Source organism: Lipotes vexillifer, unplaced genomic scaffold (assembly GCF_000442215.2).
Source record: "Lipotes vexillifer unplaced genomic scaffold, Lipotes_vexillifer_v1.1 scaffold394, whole genome shotgun sequence".
NCBI lineage: Eukaryota > Metazoa > Chordata > Mammalia > Artiodactyla > Lipotidae > Lipotes > Lipotes vexillifer.
In genome coordinates this window covers 1,525,619-1,542,039 of record NW_006791731.1, presented here as the reverse complement: position 1 = coordinate 1,542,039, position 16,421 = coordinate 1,525,619, and the positions used below count along the sequence as shown (strand labels likewise).

General features: G+C 64.1%; 2 protein-coding genes across 2 annotated transcripts; one reads left to right on the top strand and one right to left on the bottom strand.

Moving 5' to 3' along the window:
• Window positions 1-2,905: 2,905 nt before the first annotated feature.
• On the top strand, window positions 2,906-5,784 carry THEM6 (thioesterase superfamily member 6). Its single transcript, XM_007464583.1, has 2 exons — window positions 2,906-3,478; window positions 5,616-5,784. The coding sequence occupies exons 1-2, from the start codon at window positions 2,966-2,968 to the stop codon at window positions 5,727-5,729; spliced, it is 627 nt and encodes a 208-aa protein (XP_007464645.1). The 5' UTR covers window positions 2,906-2,965; the 3' UTR covers window positions 5,730-5,784.
• A 4,850-nt stretch (window positions 5,785-10,634) lies between these two features.
• On the bottom strand, window positions 10,635-15,169 carry SLURP1 (secreted LY6/PLAUR domain containing 1). The gene is made up of 4 exons (XM_007464621.1): window positions 15,122-15,169; window positions 11,602-11,665; window positions 11,051-11,175; window positions 10,635-10,808 (listed from the first exon to the last, which is right to left on the bottom strand). Exons 1-4 carry the CDS (start codon window positions 15,167-15,169, stop codon window positions 10,635-10,637), a joined length of 411 nt encoding a protein of 136 aa, XP_007464683.1.
• Window positions 15,170-16,421: the final 1,252 nt, after the last annotated feature.

Here is a 16,421-nt window from a genome sequence, read left to right as displayed (position 1 = left end):
CCAGGGACGCTGGCTGGGGGACTCGCCCTGGGCAGACAGCACCCAGAAAAGAGCCCCAGCACAGGAGTAATCGAGTCGGTCTCCCCCAGGGCTACGATAGAGCTACCCTCTGTTAGGGAGACCGCCCCCTTTTTACGGAACTGAGTTTCAGGTCCACGATGGGCCGGCCCCCCAGCTCGCACTGCGGACAAACAGGTCTGCGCCCTGGCGACCCTGGTTCTGTCCCACCCGCAAGCTACTCCTTCGTGGCACCGTGGTGGTGACCAAGGCGTGCGCGGACCCATGCGAGCCCTCGAACGCGGACGGGCTTGGCCAAAAGGGCCCACAGAGCTGCTGCCGCCAGGATCCGTGCCCTGCGCGGGGCGCTGCTGGGGTCCGGGCCGGGCCGGGCCGGGCGGGGCCCGGGAGCGACTCTGGGGGCGGGGATGGGCGGGGCCGGGGCGGGGCCGAGGTTGGGTCCCGGTCCAGGGGCTGCCCGCCGCGTTCCGGCCACTCGCACTGCTGCTCCTGTTTCGCCGGGCGGCATCCTGAGCCCCTGCTCCTCTTGGGTCTGGAGCCTCGAATCCAAGCAGGCAGCCGCTAGAACTTAGGCTGCGGGCCTGCCTCTGGCGGTGACGCCCGGTGCTACCCAGACACGAGAGTCCTTGAGGAACCAAGGGGACCCAGAAGTACCCCTCCTCTGCTCCTCCACCCTGCTGGATACTCCAAGCCAGGGCCGAGGGAAGGCATCGAGGTTCCGCGCCCAGGACTCCTTCCAGCCTCCCAATAAACTGCCAGTGACCCATCACAAGATGCCTGCATCCATTGTGTGGGACTGAAGCGGCCCGATGGTGGGGGAGGGGGGCAGAAAGGCGCTGGTCCTTACAGCATTCACGTTTTGAGCGCCCTCGGCGCACCGGGCATCCCGCTGGCCCTGGGATTTGGCAATCAACGAGACAGACCAGGCCCTGGCCTCCTGGCCTCAAGGTCCAGCAGGGAGAGAGCACCCCCTGCCTACGGATCATATCTGTGAGTAAAAGTGGAGTGAGACCAGGGCTCTGGGGATCTAGCCCAGTCCGGGATTCAGGAAAGGGGCAGATGGGGCAGGGAGGGTCACCTGGCAGGGACAACAGCATGTGCAGTGTGTGTGTGTGTGTGTGTGTGTGTGTGTGTGTGTGTGTGTGTGGTTGGGTGGCCTCCTGGATAGCAGAAGCTTAGAAGGAAGCCAGGTGGGCGGGGCGGTGGGGGGAGCACAGGCTGTGAGGAAGTTGGGGGCAGGGGTCTCATAAGCTCCCGGCTGGATTCTCATTCACCAAACTTCACTGACATCTCCAGAACCAGGTCTCTAGCTTCGGGGCCCTCCCCTGGGGGGATGGGACAAGGTGGGTGACAAGGAGGCTGTGTTCTCAGAGGAGCAGCGAAGGGGGGCTCCAAGAACATGTCATTCTTCTATTCGCCCTGAGAAGCTAGCTCACCCCCAGACAGACAGCTCAAAGCCAAGCCAGGGCAGGGAGAGCATTACAGGGACACGCGCGAGCAATGTGCGGGAAGGGCCTTCTTACCGCCAGGGCTTCCTAGGGCAGCTGGGCCTGCCCTGATAGGAAACGAGCTCCCTGTTCCTGAGAGTATCCAAGCAGATCCAAGGACCCAGGAAAACCCAGACCCCACTCTGCCCAGCTGCTGGCCCCAGAAGCAAAGCCAGAAAAGCAAAAAATTCAGCCTCTGCCCTGACAGTGAACGTGGCATGGGAGGCCGCCCAGCCCCAGCGTGGACTGTGGAACAGGGCTACCCCAGGATCTCCTTCTTTCAGGGGTTTTCAAGAACCCCGCAACCCGAGCCCAGGCTGGGTGTGGACTGGATGAAAGCCCAGTTGCCTCAGTCCAGCTGCTGCCAGATGCGTTCTCAGAGCCTCGGGACCTCAGCAGTCCCATCCCGGGACTCCAGTACTGACCAAAGGAGGCGGCCTCCAGGGTCACTGGCAAACGCCTTCGTTGGAGAGGCCTGGAGGCCGGCCGGGACTTCTCTGGGCCTTCCCTCCCGGCCTCGCAGAAAAGAGGGACAGGGCACCTACTGTGCGTGGCAGTCTGCCAGGCCAGGCATCCCAAGTGCCTAAGGCAAGGCCTTTGAATCGATTGCTGAGTCATTTACATTTACTGACTCCTCCCTCGCCATCCGGGACGTTATTTGCTCCCTCTTCAAAAAGTGCAAAGGGTGGGAATGGTTGGAAACGAGGTTGCGGTTATCAGGACCTTTGGGGAGGAAGGGGTGAATGTGGGGGGCGGGGTAATGAAGTTACAGGCTGAGACTGAAAACGTGTATTGGGGCCAGACTGAGATACTCCCTGAACCCGCCGCATATGGGGCTGTCGCCCTGCGAAAGTGGGGAGCCAGCCCCTGGTGGTTCTGGAGTAGAGGAAGGTCGGTTTCCAGCAGCCTCCAAGCAGCGCCGCTAGGGACCGGCCTATGTCCATGTGTCCTGCCAAATTCCACAGCCTAGGCCGGGGAAGTGCTGGAGACTCTGACCCTCCGAGATCAGAGGCGGAATCTCCGGGGTCACTCCAAGTCTTCAAGAGCCAGGGAAAGGCGCGAGGGGCTCGCGCTCGCAGAGGGCCAGCAACGCTGCGGGAGACCCGGAACGCTCCTGCGCCTGCAGCGCGGGGAGTCACCGCCAGATGCCGCTGTGGTGCTCGGCGCGCCGCCCTGTGCCCCGCCCGCTCCGGGGAAAGCAAAAGCGGCGCGGGCTGCGGGGGTGGGACGGACCACTGAGAGCGGGGAGGGGGGGGCCCGGGGCAGGGGGGCGGGGCTCCGCTCAGGCCTCCGGCGCGTCTCCCCCCTCAGCCAGCCTCGCGAGATGGTTCGCTCCGGCCGCGCTGCGCTCAACGGTTCCCAGGCTGGCCGGCAGAGCTGGGGCATCAGGGCTGCATTGCCGCGCGCACTGTCGGCACCAACGCCGAGGGCTCCGCAGCACCGCTGCGCCCGCAGCCGCGATGCTGGGGCTGGTCATGGCGGTGCTGGCCCTGGCGCTCGCCTACTTCGCGCTGCTGGACGGCTGGTACCTGGTGCGCGTGCCGTGCGCCGTACTGCGCGCGCGCCTGCTGCAGCCCCGCGTCCGTGACCTGCTGGCTGAGCAGAGCTACTCGGGCCGCGTGCTGCCCTCGGACTTGGACCTGCTGCTGCACATGAACAACGCGCGCTACCTGCGTGAGGCCGACGTGGCGCGCGCTGCGCACCTGGCCCGCTGCGGCGTGCTCGGGGCTCTGCGCGCGCTCGGGGCGCGCGCCGTGCTGGCCGCTTCGTGCGCGCGCTACCGCCGCTCGCTGCGTCTGCTCGAGCCGTTCGAGGTGCGCACCCGCCTGCTGGGCTGGGACGACCGCGCCTTCTACCTGGAGGCGCGCTTCATTAGCCTGCGCGACGGCTTCGTGTGCGCGCTGCTGCGCTCCCGCCAGCACGTGCTGGGCACCTCGCCGGAGCGCGTTGTGCAGCACCTGTGCAAGCGCAGGGTAAGCGTCCCCCGCCCCGAGCGCACTCCTCCCGCTGGACCCTGAGGACTCCTGGTCCCTGCCCCCCGCCCTTGGGGAAGGCCTGCCGCCTACCCCTTTTGGGGTGCCCCTGTCCGGCCGAGTGCCGCTCCAGCCCTTTTCTTTGGACCCAGGGCCTTCTTTACTGATGCCATTCTTCTTGGGACCTCTCAGGGCCCCCATCAACTCTCTGTAATCGGACTCAGCATGCTCCCCTCCTGCCATCCCTTATTAACCCCTCAAGGCTCCCTGCCCCACGCTACGCCTTTTCCAGAACAGGGAAGGCCAGACCAGGCGTCTCCCAAAAAGTCTAAGTGTGGCTTGGAGTGCGGAGCCGGCCTCACTGGTCCTTGGTTCTGAATGTAGCATGGAAGCCGGGTGGGGGTGGGGTGGGGAGATGGGGGCTGGAGCGTTAGTGAGAGGAGGTTGCTGGGAGTTCTCAAGGACCTGAGAGCCCCTTCACGCAGCTTAGACCTGAGGGGCTGGGTCACCATCACCTGGGTTAGGGGTGAGCCCTGAGCCCTATAGAGCTGCAAGCCCTTCTGCCTTTTCCAGTTGGAGAAAAGAAGGCTGCAGCACCTGCCTGGGGCTCAAGGCCCCTCCCCAGGGCCTGCTCCTCCCAGCACAGCCTGCTGCTGCATCACGGCACCTGGGCCCTGGGGATGCTGCTGCAGTGCTGGCTGCCAGGGCAGGCTCCTGCTGCAGACACGTTCCTAAAGACATGCTTGGAGCCGCCATGCCAAAGCCAGGGCCCGCTGGGCCCCTAGGTGCCCTCAGGCCGGGTGCTGCCCTCTCTGGCCCTGGACGGGAGCAGAGGAGGGACACAGCCGCACGTTAATCACGAGAGGCTAGCCTTTCCTTTATATCGGAGGTGGGGAAACTGAGGCTCAGAGAGGCAATGCGAACTGTTTGAGGCTGCACAGGGGGCCACAGGCCCAGTCCCCTGGTTTTCTGTCTCTTTGAGTCAGGGACGCCCCCAAAGGGCCTGGATGCCTCCCACCACGCACCCACAGAGGTGCTCTGCATGTCCCTTCATGCGTCAGGAGGCTGGGAGGGGACGGCCATCGAGGCTTTAAGTCGACGGGCTGAGAGCTGCGAGCAGAAGGTGGAGGAGACGGGGCCAGGGCCACTGTCCTGCAGGGGAGGGTGGTCAGGCGGGGGCGCTGATGGCTGAGACCCACATGAGAGGCAGGGGGCGCCCACACCGTGGCAGGGCGAGGACACTCGGCCACAGATGGCCAGGAGTCACCTGGCCTGAGCCCGTGGGTCGGGAGGGCCCTGGGTGCAGTCCTGGGTTTAGTGTGGGACAGGCTGAGCCCAGTGCCCAGAGATCTGCATGCTGAAAGGCTGGTGTGGGGCAGCACGGCCTTGCAGGGAGAGCTGGGCTACAGCCAAGTCTGGATCTAGTGATTCCAGCTGGGCCGGGAGGAGGATGCTTCCAGGAGCCGGGCCCAGCTCTGCCCAGACTTGCCCTGTGACCCGGCTCTGCCCAGACTTACCCTGTGACCCGGCTCTGAGCACCTCTGCCCGGCCTCCCTGACGCCCTGAGGTGGGTGGGCATTCCCCCTCATTCCTGAGAGGCCCGCAAGTCCTGGGACCCCTCCAGCCTGGCCCAGCCCCTTGCCCCGTCACAAAATGGTGGCCGAGTTTGCAGGGAGGCGGCTGGTGTGGCTGAGCAGGAGGGCGCAGGAGCGCGGTGCTGAGCTGCAAGGTGGCGTCCGGCTCCTGTTGGCGCGCTGAGAGGGGGCCTCAGGCATGGCCCTGTCCTGGGCTCTCCAGGCAGAGCCGCTCCGACGCCGCTTCTGCCCCTCCATCCCCTGCCCTGCCTCTGGCCGCTCTGGGTCTCCTGTCGCCCCCTCCAACCAGCTGGCCTCAGAGGTTTTTGCCCCGGATCTGGGGCTCAGTCGCGACCCAGTGGGGGAGACAGGCCCGGGAGACCTGGGATGGGGAGGGACCCGCACTACGGGCGCCTGGGAGTGGCTGGGGCTGGGGAACGGTGTGAGCCGAGGTCCAGAGGTGTGAAGACGGCAGCCTGGCTGTCCCCGCCCCGGCCCTGCTGGTCCCCACGGCAGCGGCAGCGGGTGGCCCGTGGGAGTCTCACCCTCCTCTTCCCCTGCAGGTGGAGCCCCCTGAGCTGCCAGCCGACCTGCAACACTGGATCGCCTACAACGAGGCCAGCAGCCAGCTGCTCCGGGCCGAGAGCGGGCTTGGCAGTGTTGTAAAGGACCAGTGAGCGCCACAGCCTACCCGCCCTGCCCACCAGCCTTGACCTCGGGGCAGTTGCCCACCCTTCCCCGCCTGCCAGGAGGCAGAGAGCGCAGAATGGGCTGGCCAGGCTGGGCTCTCTCTGAGCTGGAATGGCCTTGCGACCGGCCCAGCCCCCTTCACATGCTCAAGGCCCTCCCCCGCCCCCGTTATTGATGCCCCTCTCCGCCCCATCCCACGCGGAGCACGGGATGCGGGTGACACAGGCACCCAGACCAGCTCTGCGCTCAGGATGATGACGATGGGCAAACTGGGAGGCCCAGGGCCCTTGGCATGCAGGCAGTGGGGTTTGGGGGTGGCCCACCCAACAGGTGCAGCCCCGTGTCCATGTGTCTAGTTGGGGGAGGGTGCCTGGAGCAGGGGACTGGCTATAGAGTTGCCCTGAGCACCGGAGCTTGAAGTCCGAGCTGCCGTGGGGGTGAGGCCCAAGCAGTCCTGGAGACAGGGCTGGGGCTGGCCGGGGCCGGGGCTTAGGGGCCTGATTCGGGCACAGCAAGGAGCTGGGAAGGATCAGAGCGGCATTTCAAGGCAGATCCCTTTGGCTGCGAGTGAGGGAAGGGGAGGCCCAGGGCAGAGTCTGGCAGACCAGGGGTCACGCAGGCTGACCCAAGGGCACTCAGGGGGGAGGCCTGGCCACCAGGCTCCTGGGATGGGGGCAGGTCCTGCAGCAGAGGCTTGTGGCCCTGGAGAGTGTGCTGGGGCCAGTGCAGGTCACATGGCACAGGGGCTCCAGTGGAGGTGGTAAACTGTCGTAGCTGGGGGTGTCCTGGTTGGGGCCTGCTGCTGAGGAGGGATTGTGGTGTGGGATTCTGCCTGGGTGCCCTCGCCCATCTGCACTCTTCAGTGCCCATAGGACTGTGCTGTGTGACGCTGCGGGGTGGCGGGGGGGGGCCTGCCCTCTCTGGGCCTACAGCACCTCAGTTGTCTGCCCTCCTGCTGGCGCTGTCCCTGCCTGACATTCTGCCCCGCTGTTGACTTTTTTCCTTCCTGTGCAGAGAGCCGCTTCCCTCAGTGGGCTGAGGCTGGAGAGGGTCTTCTTGGTTTTGCTTGAGTGGCTCTGTCCTGGCAGCTGCTCTTGGGGCTCCCAGATGGCGCCACCGGCCGAGGGCTCCCACTCCTGCCCAGTCTCCCGCCTTGCAGCTGGGGAAGGGAGGCCTGGAGAGAAGCAGGCACTGGCCCGGAGCCTCCAGGAGCGCTGAGGGCAAAGCAGGGGGGCCTTGTCCCTGGCTGGCTGGGGACAGAGGTCAGGGCTCTGGGTGTGGGATTGCTGCTTTCGTGTGTGGGGGCTGCCCAGGGCAGGGTGCCTGCTCACCTGTGCCCCTGCAGCTGCCCCCTCCGGCCCATGGGGCAGGCCAGAGCAGCTGGGGCCCAGGACTGCCCCCTTGCCACCCAGTCCACGACCCGCTGCGAGCTGGAGCCAGGAGCACAGCCACACCCCTCATGCCTCCCCTGTCCCCACAGTGTCATCGGCCTCACAGCCACCGTGGGAACACTGCAGTATTTCTGTTTGATTTAAAGAAAGCCCGAGAGTAAAGGGTCTTAAACGTGAGCTTGCTGGGGAGTCCTCATTTCCGAAGCCCTGGTCCCCCAGGGATGTTTTCTGGCGTGGGGGTCTGTCGGGCTTGTTGGGTGAGCTTGGGGACCACGCTGGCAGGCTGGGATGCTGTCCACATTCCACAGAACATGGGGTCGAGGCGAGAAGGGAGCTGCCCCAAGCCCCTCCGGCCCTGGTCCTCTCCTCATCTGCAGTTTTCCACAGGGACTTGGGAGGTCATGCCCCAGAGTCTGGGTCTGGGCCCCCAGGCTCCTGGGGTCACTGGGAAGGGTGTGGGTGCCGGGGGGGTCAGAGGTCAGTGGGCCTTGATGCGTGGGGGCCAGGGGGAGTATAGGGGCTGTTCTGCAGGCTGCTCCAAGAGGGCAGGGAGTGGGACCCCTGGGATGTAAGGCAGGTGAGTGATGGAGGTGTGGGTGGTGTCCGTGCTCTGACCACCTGCCCAGGAGGGCCCAGCACTGGGACCTGGGAAAGAAGGGCAGTTGGAAGCAGCTGGGTTTGCAAGAGGCATTCAGCGATGGGACAGTGGGTGGGGCTGGAGAGGCGGGGAGCAGGTCAGCGGTTTGCTGCCAGGGTGGTCGGCTGGGGCCTCGGCCCTGTCCACCTTTCCGGGCAGCCTGAGGGCCTTGGGGACTGATGGGCCGTGCCTCATGCCTGTCCTGAGCCAGTGGCCACGTGGGGGGCAGTTGGGCACCCGCACAGAATGTCTGTTTCTCTTTGTGTAAGAGGTGTTTGCACAGGTCCTGAGACGTCGGGGGCAGGGGAAGTTGGGGGATCGTATTAGGTGTCTGAGCTGAGCATTGCCAGACAGGACAAGTTCCGGGGTGGGACCACAGATAGGAAATGGTGCACGCAGATGATCTGAGCCTGGGCAGGTCCAGCCAGTGGTCCTAAGTGGCTGGCTGAGGCCCTGGAGCAGGGCGGGGGGCTGCGGAGACAGGATGGGGGTGCCTGGGCGTGGTCTGACCCACTTGGCACTGTGTGTGTGTGTGTGTGTGAGTGTGTGTGAGAGAGAGAGAGAGAGAGAGAGAAGGGGTGTTCAGGATGGTCAAGGGCATCTGGGTTGCATGTGGCTGCCCCAGGGGCATGGGGACTTCTGTGTCCACTTCAGGGAGGTGCACCCCAGCTGAGCAGGGGCAGGGGAGGCTCTCGGTCCACATTTGGAGGACAGGCCAACAGCAGAGGGGAGGAGGGTCCTTGTTGACTGGAGGGCCTGGGGCCAGGGCTGGGGCTTTGGAAGTGTATCTGCAGCCTGGCTCTTCGGGCGAGTCCCACTCTGATCCCGTGGACTGGCCGCTTTTGTTGAGAAATTCAGGTGACCGTTTCAGCGCGCACGCGGGCCGGGCACTGGGTCTCCTCTGGGCCATGCTCCCCACCTCCCACAGGCCGATGGCTACAGGGATGTCCACGGCAGCACCCCGCAACCCTGTGTTGTCTGTGGGGTATCTGGCTCCCCAGGTGACTCCCCCCCGCCCCCGCCACCTGCCTGCAGGACACTCGGGGTGGGGGCAGGACGGGCACCGGAGCTCCCGGTGGGGCAGTGGTGGCGTTCCACACCCTCATCTCTCCTTTTCTCGATTTTAACGGAACGGAAGAGGGACCCTTGCTCCTTTCCCTTGCCAGTGGGCAGGGGTGGGGGGTTGAGCAACCCTTGGTAACCCTTGGTGGACACCTCCCCTCCATTTGCAGTTCTCTGTGACCCACCAGCTTCCCCATGACTGGAGGTGGGGCGTGGGCACGGTCTGGCACCAGCTCCTTGCCTCTAAGGCCCCACGTGCCCGCAGATGGTGTGAGCAGCTGCCGGGCACCCTCTGGCCACTCCTGAGGCCCCTCCACTGCGGCCTCCCCATCTCCCGTGGCGGGTGCGGGCCGGTGGTCACTTCCAGGCCCATGGGCTGGGCAGAGACTTGGTGGGCCCCTTTGGGCTCAGACCACCTCACTGAGCTCCCGGTGGAGGTGTCGGCAGATGTATGACCTGGGCGCCCAGGGGAGGGGTCCAAGGAGCGCGTGCCATCTGCTGGCCATGTCGGCACAGGGCGGAGGCCCCACAGGTGCCTGCTGCCACCCACCTGCTCACCTGCTCTTTGCCCCTAAAGAGTCCAGAGGTACCCTCCCTGTTGCTCCTCTGGTGAGGCTGAGATGGGAGTGACTCAGCCTCCCACTCCTTGGGGTGAGGGTCCCTCCAAGTGCAGGGTCCATTAGGTGCTGTCTAGAAGCCTGGCCGCAATGCAGAGCGTGGAAAGTACCCAGCCCAGAGGCCTGATGGTACGGTGGGCAGAGACACCCTGGGCTCACTCTGGATCCCGCCTCTGCCTCCCTATAATGGGGCTGGAGCAAGTGACCACCAGGGACAGCTGGGAGCCACGTGAGGGAGGGGCAGGAGCCTGAGACAGGGCCTCCTGGGACCTAAGGACCCTGGGCTCCTGGGGGGTGGTCAGCCTCCGAGGACGCTCTGCTGCCCACCCTTGGGCGGACAGGCCAGGCCACTGGGAGTGCTGTGGGCGCAACACGGCCTGGACCCCCGAGCTGGCCCTGGGGGCCTGGGGTGAGCTGGCATGGCCTTCGTGTTCCGTGCACACAGCATCCTCTAATCTCAGCTGTCCCTAGGGCCCAGGGTGTAGTAGGCCCGTTGTCTCAGGAGGTGACTGAGGCCCGTGGAGATGCATGGGTGGCAGCAGGCCCAGGTGCGACCCACTCCTACACAGTCGGGAAGACCCAGCCTGGGTAGGCAGGCTGAGCTCCACACGCCTGCTTCCCCAGCCTCCCCTTGCTGCTGCGGCAGCCCTGGGCTGGACAGGCATACTCACCCGTGGAGAAAACTGGATTGCAACCCCAGTTTCCTCCCCATCCTGGGGGTAGGGGGCGGGGGTGACGCCTACAGGGGCTCAGGGAATATTCTAGGAGCGGGGTCAGATTTTCCTTGGGCTGAGGAATGGGTCCTGCCTGGTCTGACATGCAGGAAGCCTGGCGCAAGATGCATTTCTCCCCCTAAGCCTCTGTTTTCCCATCTGTGAAATGGGTCAAAATGGCCCTGGGTGAGAACAAGGCTCAGGGGCCAGAACGCGCCTGGTTCCAGGCCCAGCTGCCTGAAGGCGGTCTGTGGGCTCTCAGCGTCCAGAAGAAAAGAGGTCGTCTCCAGCCTCACCTTACTTATTTTCTACACGTTTGGTGGAGGAGGAGGGCAGAGAGTGCCCTGAACCTGTTCTCTCCCCTAGGATCCCACGAGTAACCTGAGGCCCAGTGAGCTTGGGCCATGGGGGCGTGCCAGCAGCACTGACCGCCAGCAGTGCCAGGCTCTTCAGGAAAGGAGGTGACCCAGGATTATGGCCCCCGAGCGGCCAGGGCCCCAGCACTGAGCCTGGCAACGCCCATAGAATTACAGAGGTCATGGGAGCAGCAGTAGCTGGGGCGGGCAGCCCCGATGCTGTCTGGGTCAGCGGCGTCGCAGGAGCTGGAGCAGGAACTGGTCACCCCGGGGCTGTGGTTGAAGCAGGGCTCCGCCGGGGACGGCAGAGGCATCAGAGCCTGTGCCCCGCCGCCCAGCGTCTTCTGCAGCCGCCCCAGCCTCCATGCACTTGACCCTGCCCTTCCTGCCTCTTCCCATGCTACCCTGAGACCCCTAAACTAACTGCTGCCCTGGGAAGTTACCCAGTTGGGGTCTGCAACGTGGCCCTGAGATGGGAGCTGGGAGCCCGAGGCTGATGCAGCCCCACAGAGCCAGCCTGCAGGCCCCCAGCCTCACCTGACTCCGCTGTCAGCTGCGAGGTCTTGCACGCTGTGTCCTCCGGCTTGCAGTTAGTAATGGTCTCGCACAAAGGAAGGGCCGTGGGCTGCTCACAGGTGAAGCACCTTAAGGCCTCACCTGGGACAGGGACAGGGACAGACCCTCGTCATCCGGCCTTGAGACCCATTCTGGGCACAGGAGGAAGGGCTGGAGAAGAGGCCAGGGATGGTGCAGGCCCTGGGCCATTCCCCATGGATCCACCTGGAGCATCTTCTGTCCCTCCCTGGGAGAGTGGCTCGCCCTACTGAGCCCCTTCAGGCCCAGGCCACCGAGCGCAGACTTGAGCACTGCGAGCCTCTACCCGAGCCTTGGTTTGCCTTCCCGGAGAGCGGGCTGTGACCCCTGTCCTGGGTGAAGCCAGGCTCAGGACCAGGAGGCTTGTTTAGGGTGAGGGAAGGTGAGCCCAGTGGGGGACCTAAGGAAGCCTTCCCCTCAAAGCCCCCCAATGGCCCCCTCCCCACTGAGGAGGTGGGCCAAGTGAGAACCAGAGACAGGGCCCCTTGCCAGCCAGCCGCACTCGCCCAAGCTCACAGTTGAGGCTGAGGTGAGCAGCGGCGGCAGCAGGGCCCTGGGAAAGGCCGTTCCTTGTGCTCAGGAGCCGGGAGGGCGGCAGCCTGTGCTGGCCTTCGGTTGGGATTTATAGCCAGCCCTTGGGCCCCCATCTGGGTGGCACAGGGCAGAACTGGGAGGCAGCTGGCAGGAGGATGCGTGGCCGCCAACGCACTCACAGGCCCTGAGGGGGCAGCACCCCGCAGCGCTGGAGCCTGCCCTGGCCCCTCCCTGCAGCCTGGCCCGTTCCTGCCACACGGGAACTGTAGGCCTGTTTGCCAGGCTCCAGCCTGGACTGATGTCCATCTCAAACCCAACCAGGCCAAGGTCCATCTCCTGCACTCCCAGATGTCCTGGTGTATACCTGGTGTATACCTGACCCAGGGAGCAGAGGCCCGGAGGTGGGGTGCCAGGCCAGGTGCAGAGGAGGTGAGTGCCTGGTGAGGGGGTGGGTGTGGGGCAACCAGGCCTGCTTTGGGCTGATGAGGGTGGTGCCCGGACCAGCCGCCTCATCACTGCCAACCCCTTCCCCACGAATGGCCTTTAGACCAAGCCTGAGCCTCCTGGTTCTGGACCCCAGACAAGAGGGCTCTGCCCAACCCCCAGGCTCCTGGATCCTCTCCACTGCCCGCCTCCACTGCGCACTTTCCCATTTCCGCGCCTTTGCCTGTGCTCTGCTTCTCACTGAGCGGCCTCTCTGGTCTCCCATCGTAGCCTCCAATCTCCCCTGTGCTATAGGCCCAGTCCAGGTGCTTCTCACCCAGAGTCCTTTCTGGTATCCCAGCCTCTCTGGTTTCTCTGTCCTCTGAGGGCTCAGTGAGTGGTTGTATGGATGGATGGATGGGTGGGTGGGTGAGTGGATGGATAGACGGAAGGATGCATGGATTGATGGTTGAAAAGACGGGTGGATAGATGACGTTTGAGAGAGTGGACGGGTGGAGGGAGGAATGAGTGGATGGGCGCTGCATGAGTGGGGGGCTGGCTGGTGGGAAAGGGGGATGGATGAAAGAACAAGTGGATGGGTAGGTGGTGGATGAAATGGTGTATGCTGTGTGGAGGGTGGCCGGCTGCACGGTAGGGAGTTACCCCCAGTCTCAGGGCAGAATGGCATGCTGGGAGGAGCTCGGGGCTGGCACCCGGGAGGCCTGGGTCTGGGCTTTGCTGCTGTCTCCACGTGTGGCCTTGGGATGACTCTCTCATCCCTCTGGACTGGATTTCTGTCTGTATGATGAGACTAGGGACCCTGGGCAGTTGTGAGGGCAGAAGTGACCTGGCCACATGGACTGAGAGATGGTTGCAAGGAAACAGAGCGGGGGCGTTGTTTGCAAAGGGAGAGACTGTGGTTAATGCAAGTCAGACCAGCAAGTCACGCATGGCAGGTGTGGCACAGACAGCAGCAGGGCGGCCCTCCCCTGGGGCTTGGTCTGCACTAAGGACTTGGTGAGAGGAGCCGGGGCGAGACTGGTCTGAAGCCTCGTAGACTGAGTGGGTCCCCGCCCCCCAATCTCCCGTGCAACCAGGTCTGCTTTTGAGCCACCCTGACCCCCTTCTTTTTTTTTTTTTTTTTTTAGTTGAAGTGTAGATTTACAATGTTGTGTTAGTTTCTGGTGTACAGCACAGTGATTTCGTTTCTCATACATATAAGTTCTTTTTCATATTCTTTTCCATATTAATTTATTACAAGATATTGGCTATAGTTCCCTGGCTATAGTTCCTATACAGTAGGACCTTTGTTGTTGTTGTTGTTTTCTATTTTATACATAGTAGTGTGTGTCTGTTAATCCCAAACTCCTAATTTATCCCTACCCACCTTTTCCCTATGGTAATGGTAAGTTTGTTTTCTATGTCTGTGAGTCTGTTTCTGTTTTGTAAATAAGTTCATTTGTATCATATTTTAGATTCCACGTGTAAGTGATATCATATGATATTTGTCTTTCTCTGCCAGACGCACCCACGAACCCGTGTCCCCTGCATCGGCAGGTGGACTCTCAACCACTGTGCCCCCAGGGAAGCCCCCTGACCCCCTTCTTTTATGTGTAGACCAGGCAGAGGATCATCGACCCAGAGGGCAGTTGTGAAAAGCTGCCCGTGAAGGTCACAGCGGAGGTGGATGTGAAGCGGTGGTGGGGTGGGTGTGCCGAGAAGCAGGCTGGTCTGGGCTCTGGGTAGGGAGACCCTGTGTGCTGTCAGGGAAGCTGCCTGGAAAGGGCCTGTGCCCGGCTTTGAAGGAGCCGGAAGACCTCGGAGGTGGCGGCTGGCAGGGAGGGTGCTGCCGGGGCAGCAGCGGGGTAGTGGCCAGGAAGGGCACGCAGCCTTCCCATGTTTGCCTGTAGAAGAGAATAAAGTGTGTGTGTGTGTGTGTGTGTGTGTGTGTGTGTGTGTGTGTGTGTGTGTGTGTGTGTGTTTACTGAGTCTCAATCCAGGCTTTAAGGCCAAGTGACCCTCCGCTGTCCTCATTTTTGTGAGACACAACGAGAAGAGCCAGGTGAGAGGTGTGATGCATGACTGAGGGCAGTGTCTCCCCCTTGACAAGCTCAGCGCTCAGAGTCACAGCCCCAGATGTGGGATCCAAGCGTTTGAACGTTCCTGGCTTCCCAGCCCAAGGGTCCGCCCAGGGCAGGGGGTCTGCGGGGGTCCTGACCGCTGGGAGCTGGCTCGGACGGCAAGTCTTGCCCACAGGAAGCAGAGGTGTGGAGTTGCCAGGGTCCGAGGAACAGGGGGCTTCTCGGCCACCACCGGTCTCTTCTCCCACAGGCCTGGGCACCCTCGGAGGCACCCGGCCATGAGCCCTGGCTGCTGCCTGCCTTCTTCCTTTAAATGGGGTGACGGCTGGCAGTGGGGCTCCCTGGACCCAGGGTTGCAGGCTGGGGGCACCCTGCGGTGCAGAAGGAAGGCTGCACAGCCCCACCTCAACTAGGCTGGAGACGCTGGCTGCTGGGCGCCCGTCCCAGATCCCAGGGGCCCACTCACCCAGGGGCCTAGGAGAAGCTTCTGGAGTGGGGCAGGGCAGGGTGGTGGGGCAGAGAGGGGGCGTCCCAGGGTACCTAGGGCCAGTCTCCTGCCCTCCCCCGGGCCTGTGCTGAGTGCTTATAGGGCCATGCATACGTGTGTGCTTATAGGGCCATGCATACGTGTGTGTGTGTGTGTGTGTGTGTGTGTCTCACCACCCCTGTCTCAGTCCCTCCGTGACCCAGCCCCTCCTCCCGTCCACCACCGTTGCACAGCACTCGTGGTGATTTGCTCCAGATGCCCCGCGGGATGAGGCCGCTCCTCCCCCAGCAACTCCCCAGCCAGGCTGAAGATTGTTCCCATTGCAGGAAGGACAGGGAGGAATGAGGGAGGGAGGAAGGGAGGGAGGCCTGGCTGCTTGGACCCAAAGCCTCTTCTGGAATTGACGAAGGTGGCGACTGCTCTCTGCCCACGGGCTGCCTGGCCTGAAGGCAGCTCTGACCCTGGGACCCAGGCCCCGCCCTACCCGGCCCCACTGCCCCATCTCCAGGGAGTAGAGCGTGGTCTTGCACATGGCTCTGTGGGCATTGCAGGTCGTGGTGGTGACTCAGCTGGGCACACTGGTGGGCTCAGGACAGGTGTGGCATCGCAAGGCCAACACTGGGGAAGGAGTGGAGAGGAATGGGTCAGGCAGGCCCCCGACCTCCCAAGCCCTCTGACCAGAAGACCCAGGTTTGAGGGGTCGGCTCCACCCAGGGCCCCGTCGCCCACCGACCAAAACTCAGGGAAGATTCAAGAGCTTCGAGCTGGGGTCCCCGAGTCCTGAGGCCGCTTATGCCCCTGGAGGGGCCAAGGCCAGGCAGGGATAAAGCAGCTTTGGGAGCGCTGGGGAGGCACAGGGAGACGGAGGCACTGGGGCCCCTGCAGTAAAGGGCCTGGCAGGGGCAGGTGGGTCACCCCTGGCGTCCTCATCGGCAAAATGTGGGACGCGAAGGGCTGCAGAGGGGATCGGGGATCAGGCGAGGAGGTATGTGGCGTGCAGGGTGGGCCGGTCAGGGCGCAGGCTGGTGGGGTGGCGGCGGGGCTCAGGGCACACAGGCTGCTGCTCTTCCCTCCAGCCCCGGTGCCCCACCCCCACCACGGCAGCCCTGGCCGCCCGTGTGCACAGCGAGGCCCCTCCATCCCCGCTAACTCTTGCTGTGTCTCTCGGGATGACCTCAGTTTTCCCCTCTGGGAAATGGGCAGAGCCATCTGGCTGGGCCCGCCCAGCCCAGCTCCTTTTCTGGTTGGGTGTGGGCCCCCGAGGGCTCGGGATGTCTCTCAGACCCCGAGTCTCCCAGTACGTCTGGTTTGCTTCCCGCTTCTCCACCCCCTGTTCCCCCAACCCCCAGGGCCTCCCTGCTGTCCGCAAGGCCCCTCCTGAGACCTGCCCCCGCACCGCGGCCCGGGAGCCGGGAGCACGATTCTGACCCTGCCCGCCCGCCCCAGCAGAAAGCCCTTCTCCGGCACCCCGTGCTGAGGAAGGGCTGTTCTCCAGTGGGCACCCAGGGCCTTGGCCACCAACCCCCCTGCCAGTCTCAGCCCTGGGGAGAGGCCCCTCCCTGCCACACGCCTCCTCACCCTGGCCCAGGTCGCAGGCGCCCTGTCTGCCCCAGAGCCCCTCCGTGCCTGGCCCACCCCACTCCCACCTCTCCCTTCGCACACACCACATCTCCTCTGCCTCCCTGCTTTCTCCCTCCGTGCCCCCAACCCCCCAGGCACTGCCCGCTCTGGCGGCCCCGCACCCCTCACCAAGCTCACAGCCGGCGGCCAGCACCAGTGCCAGC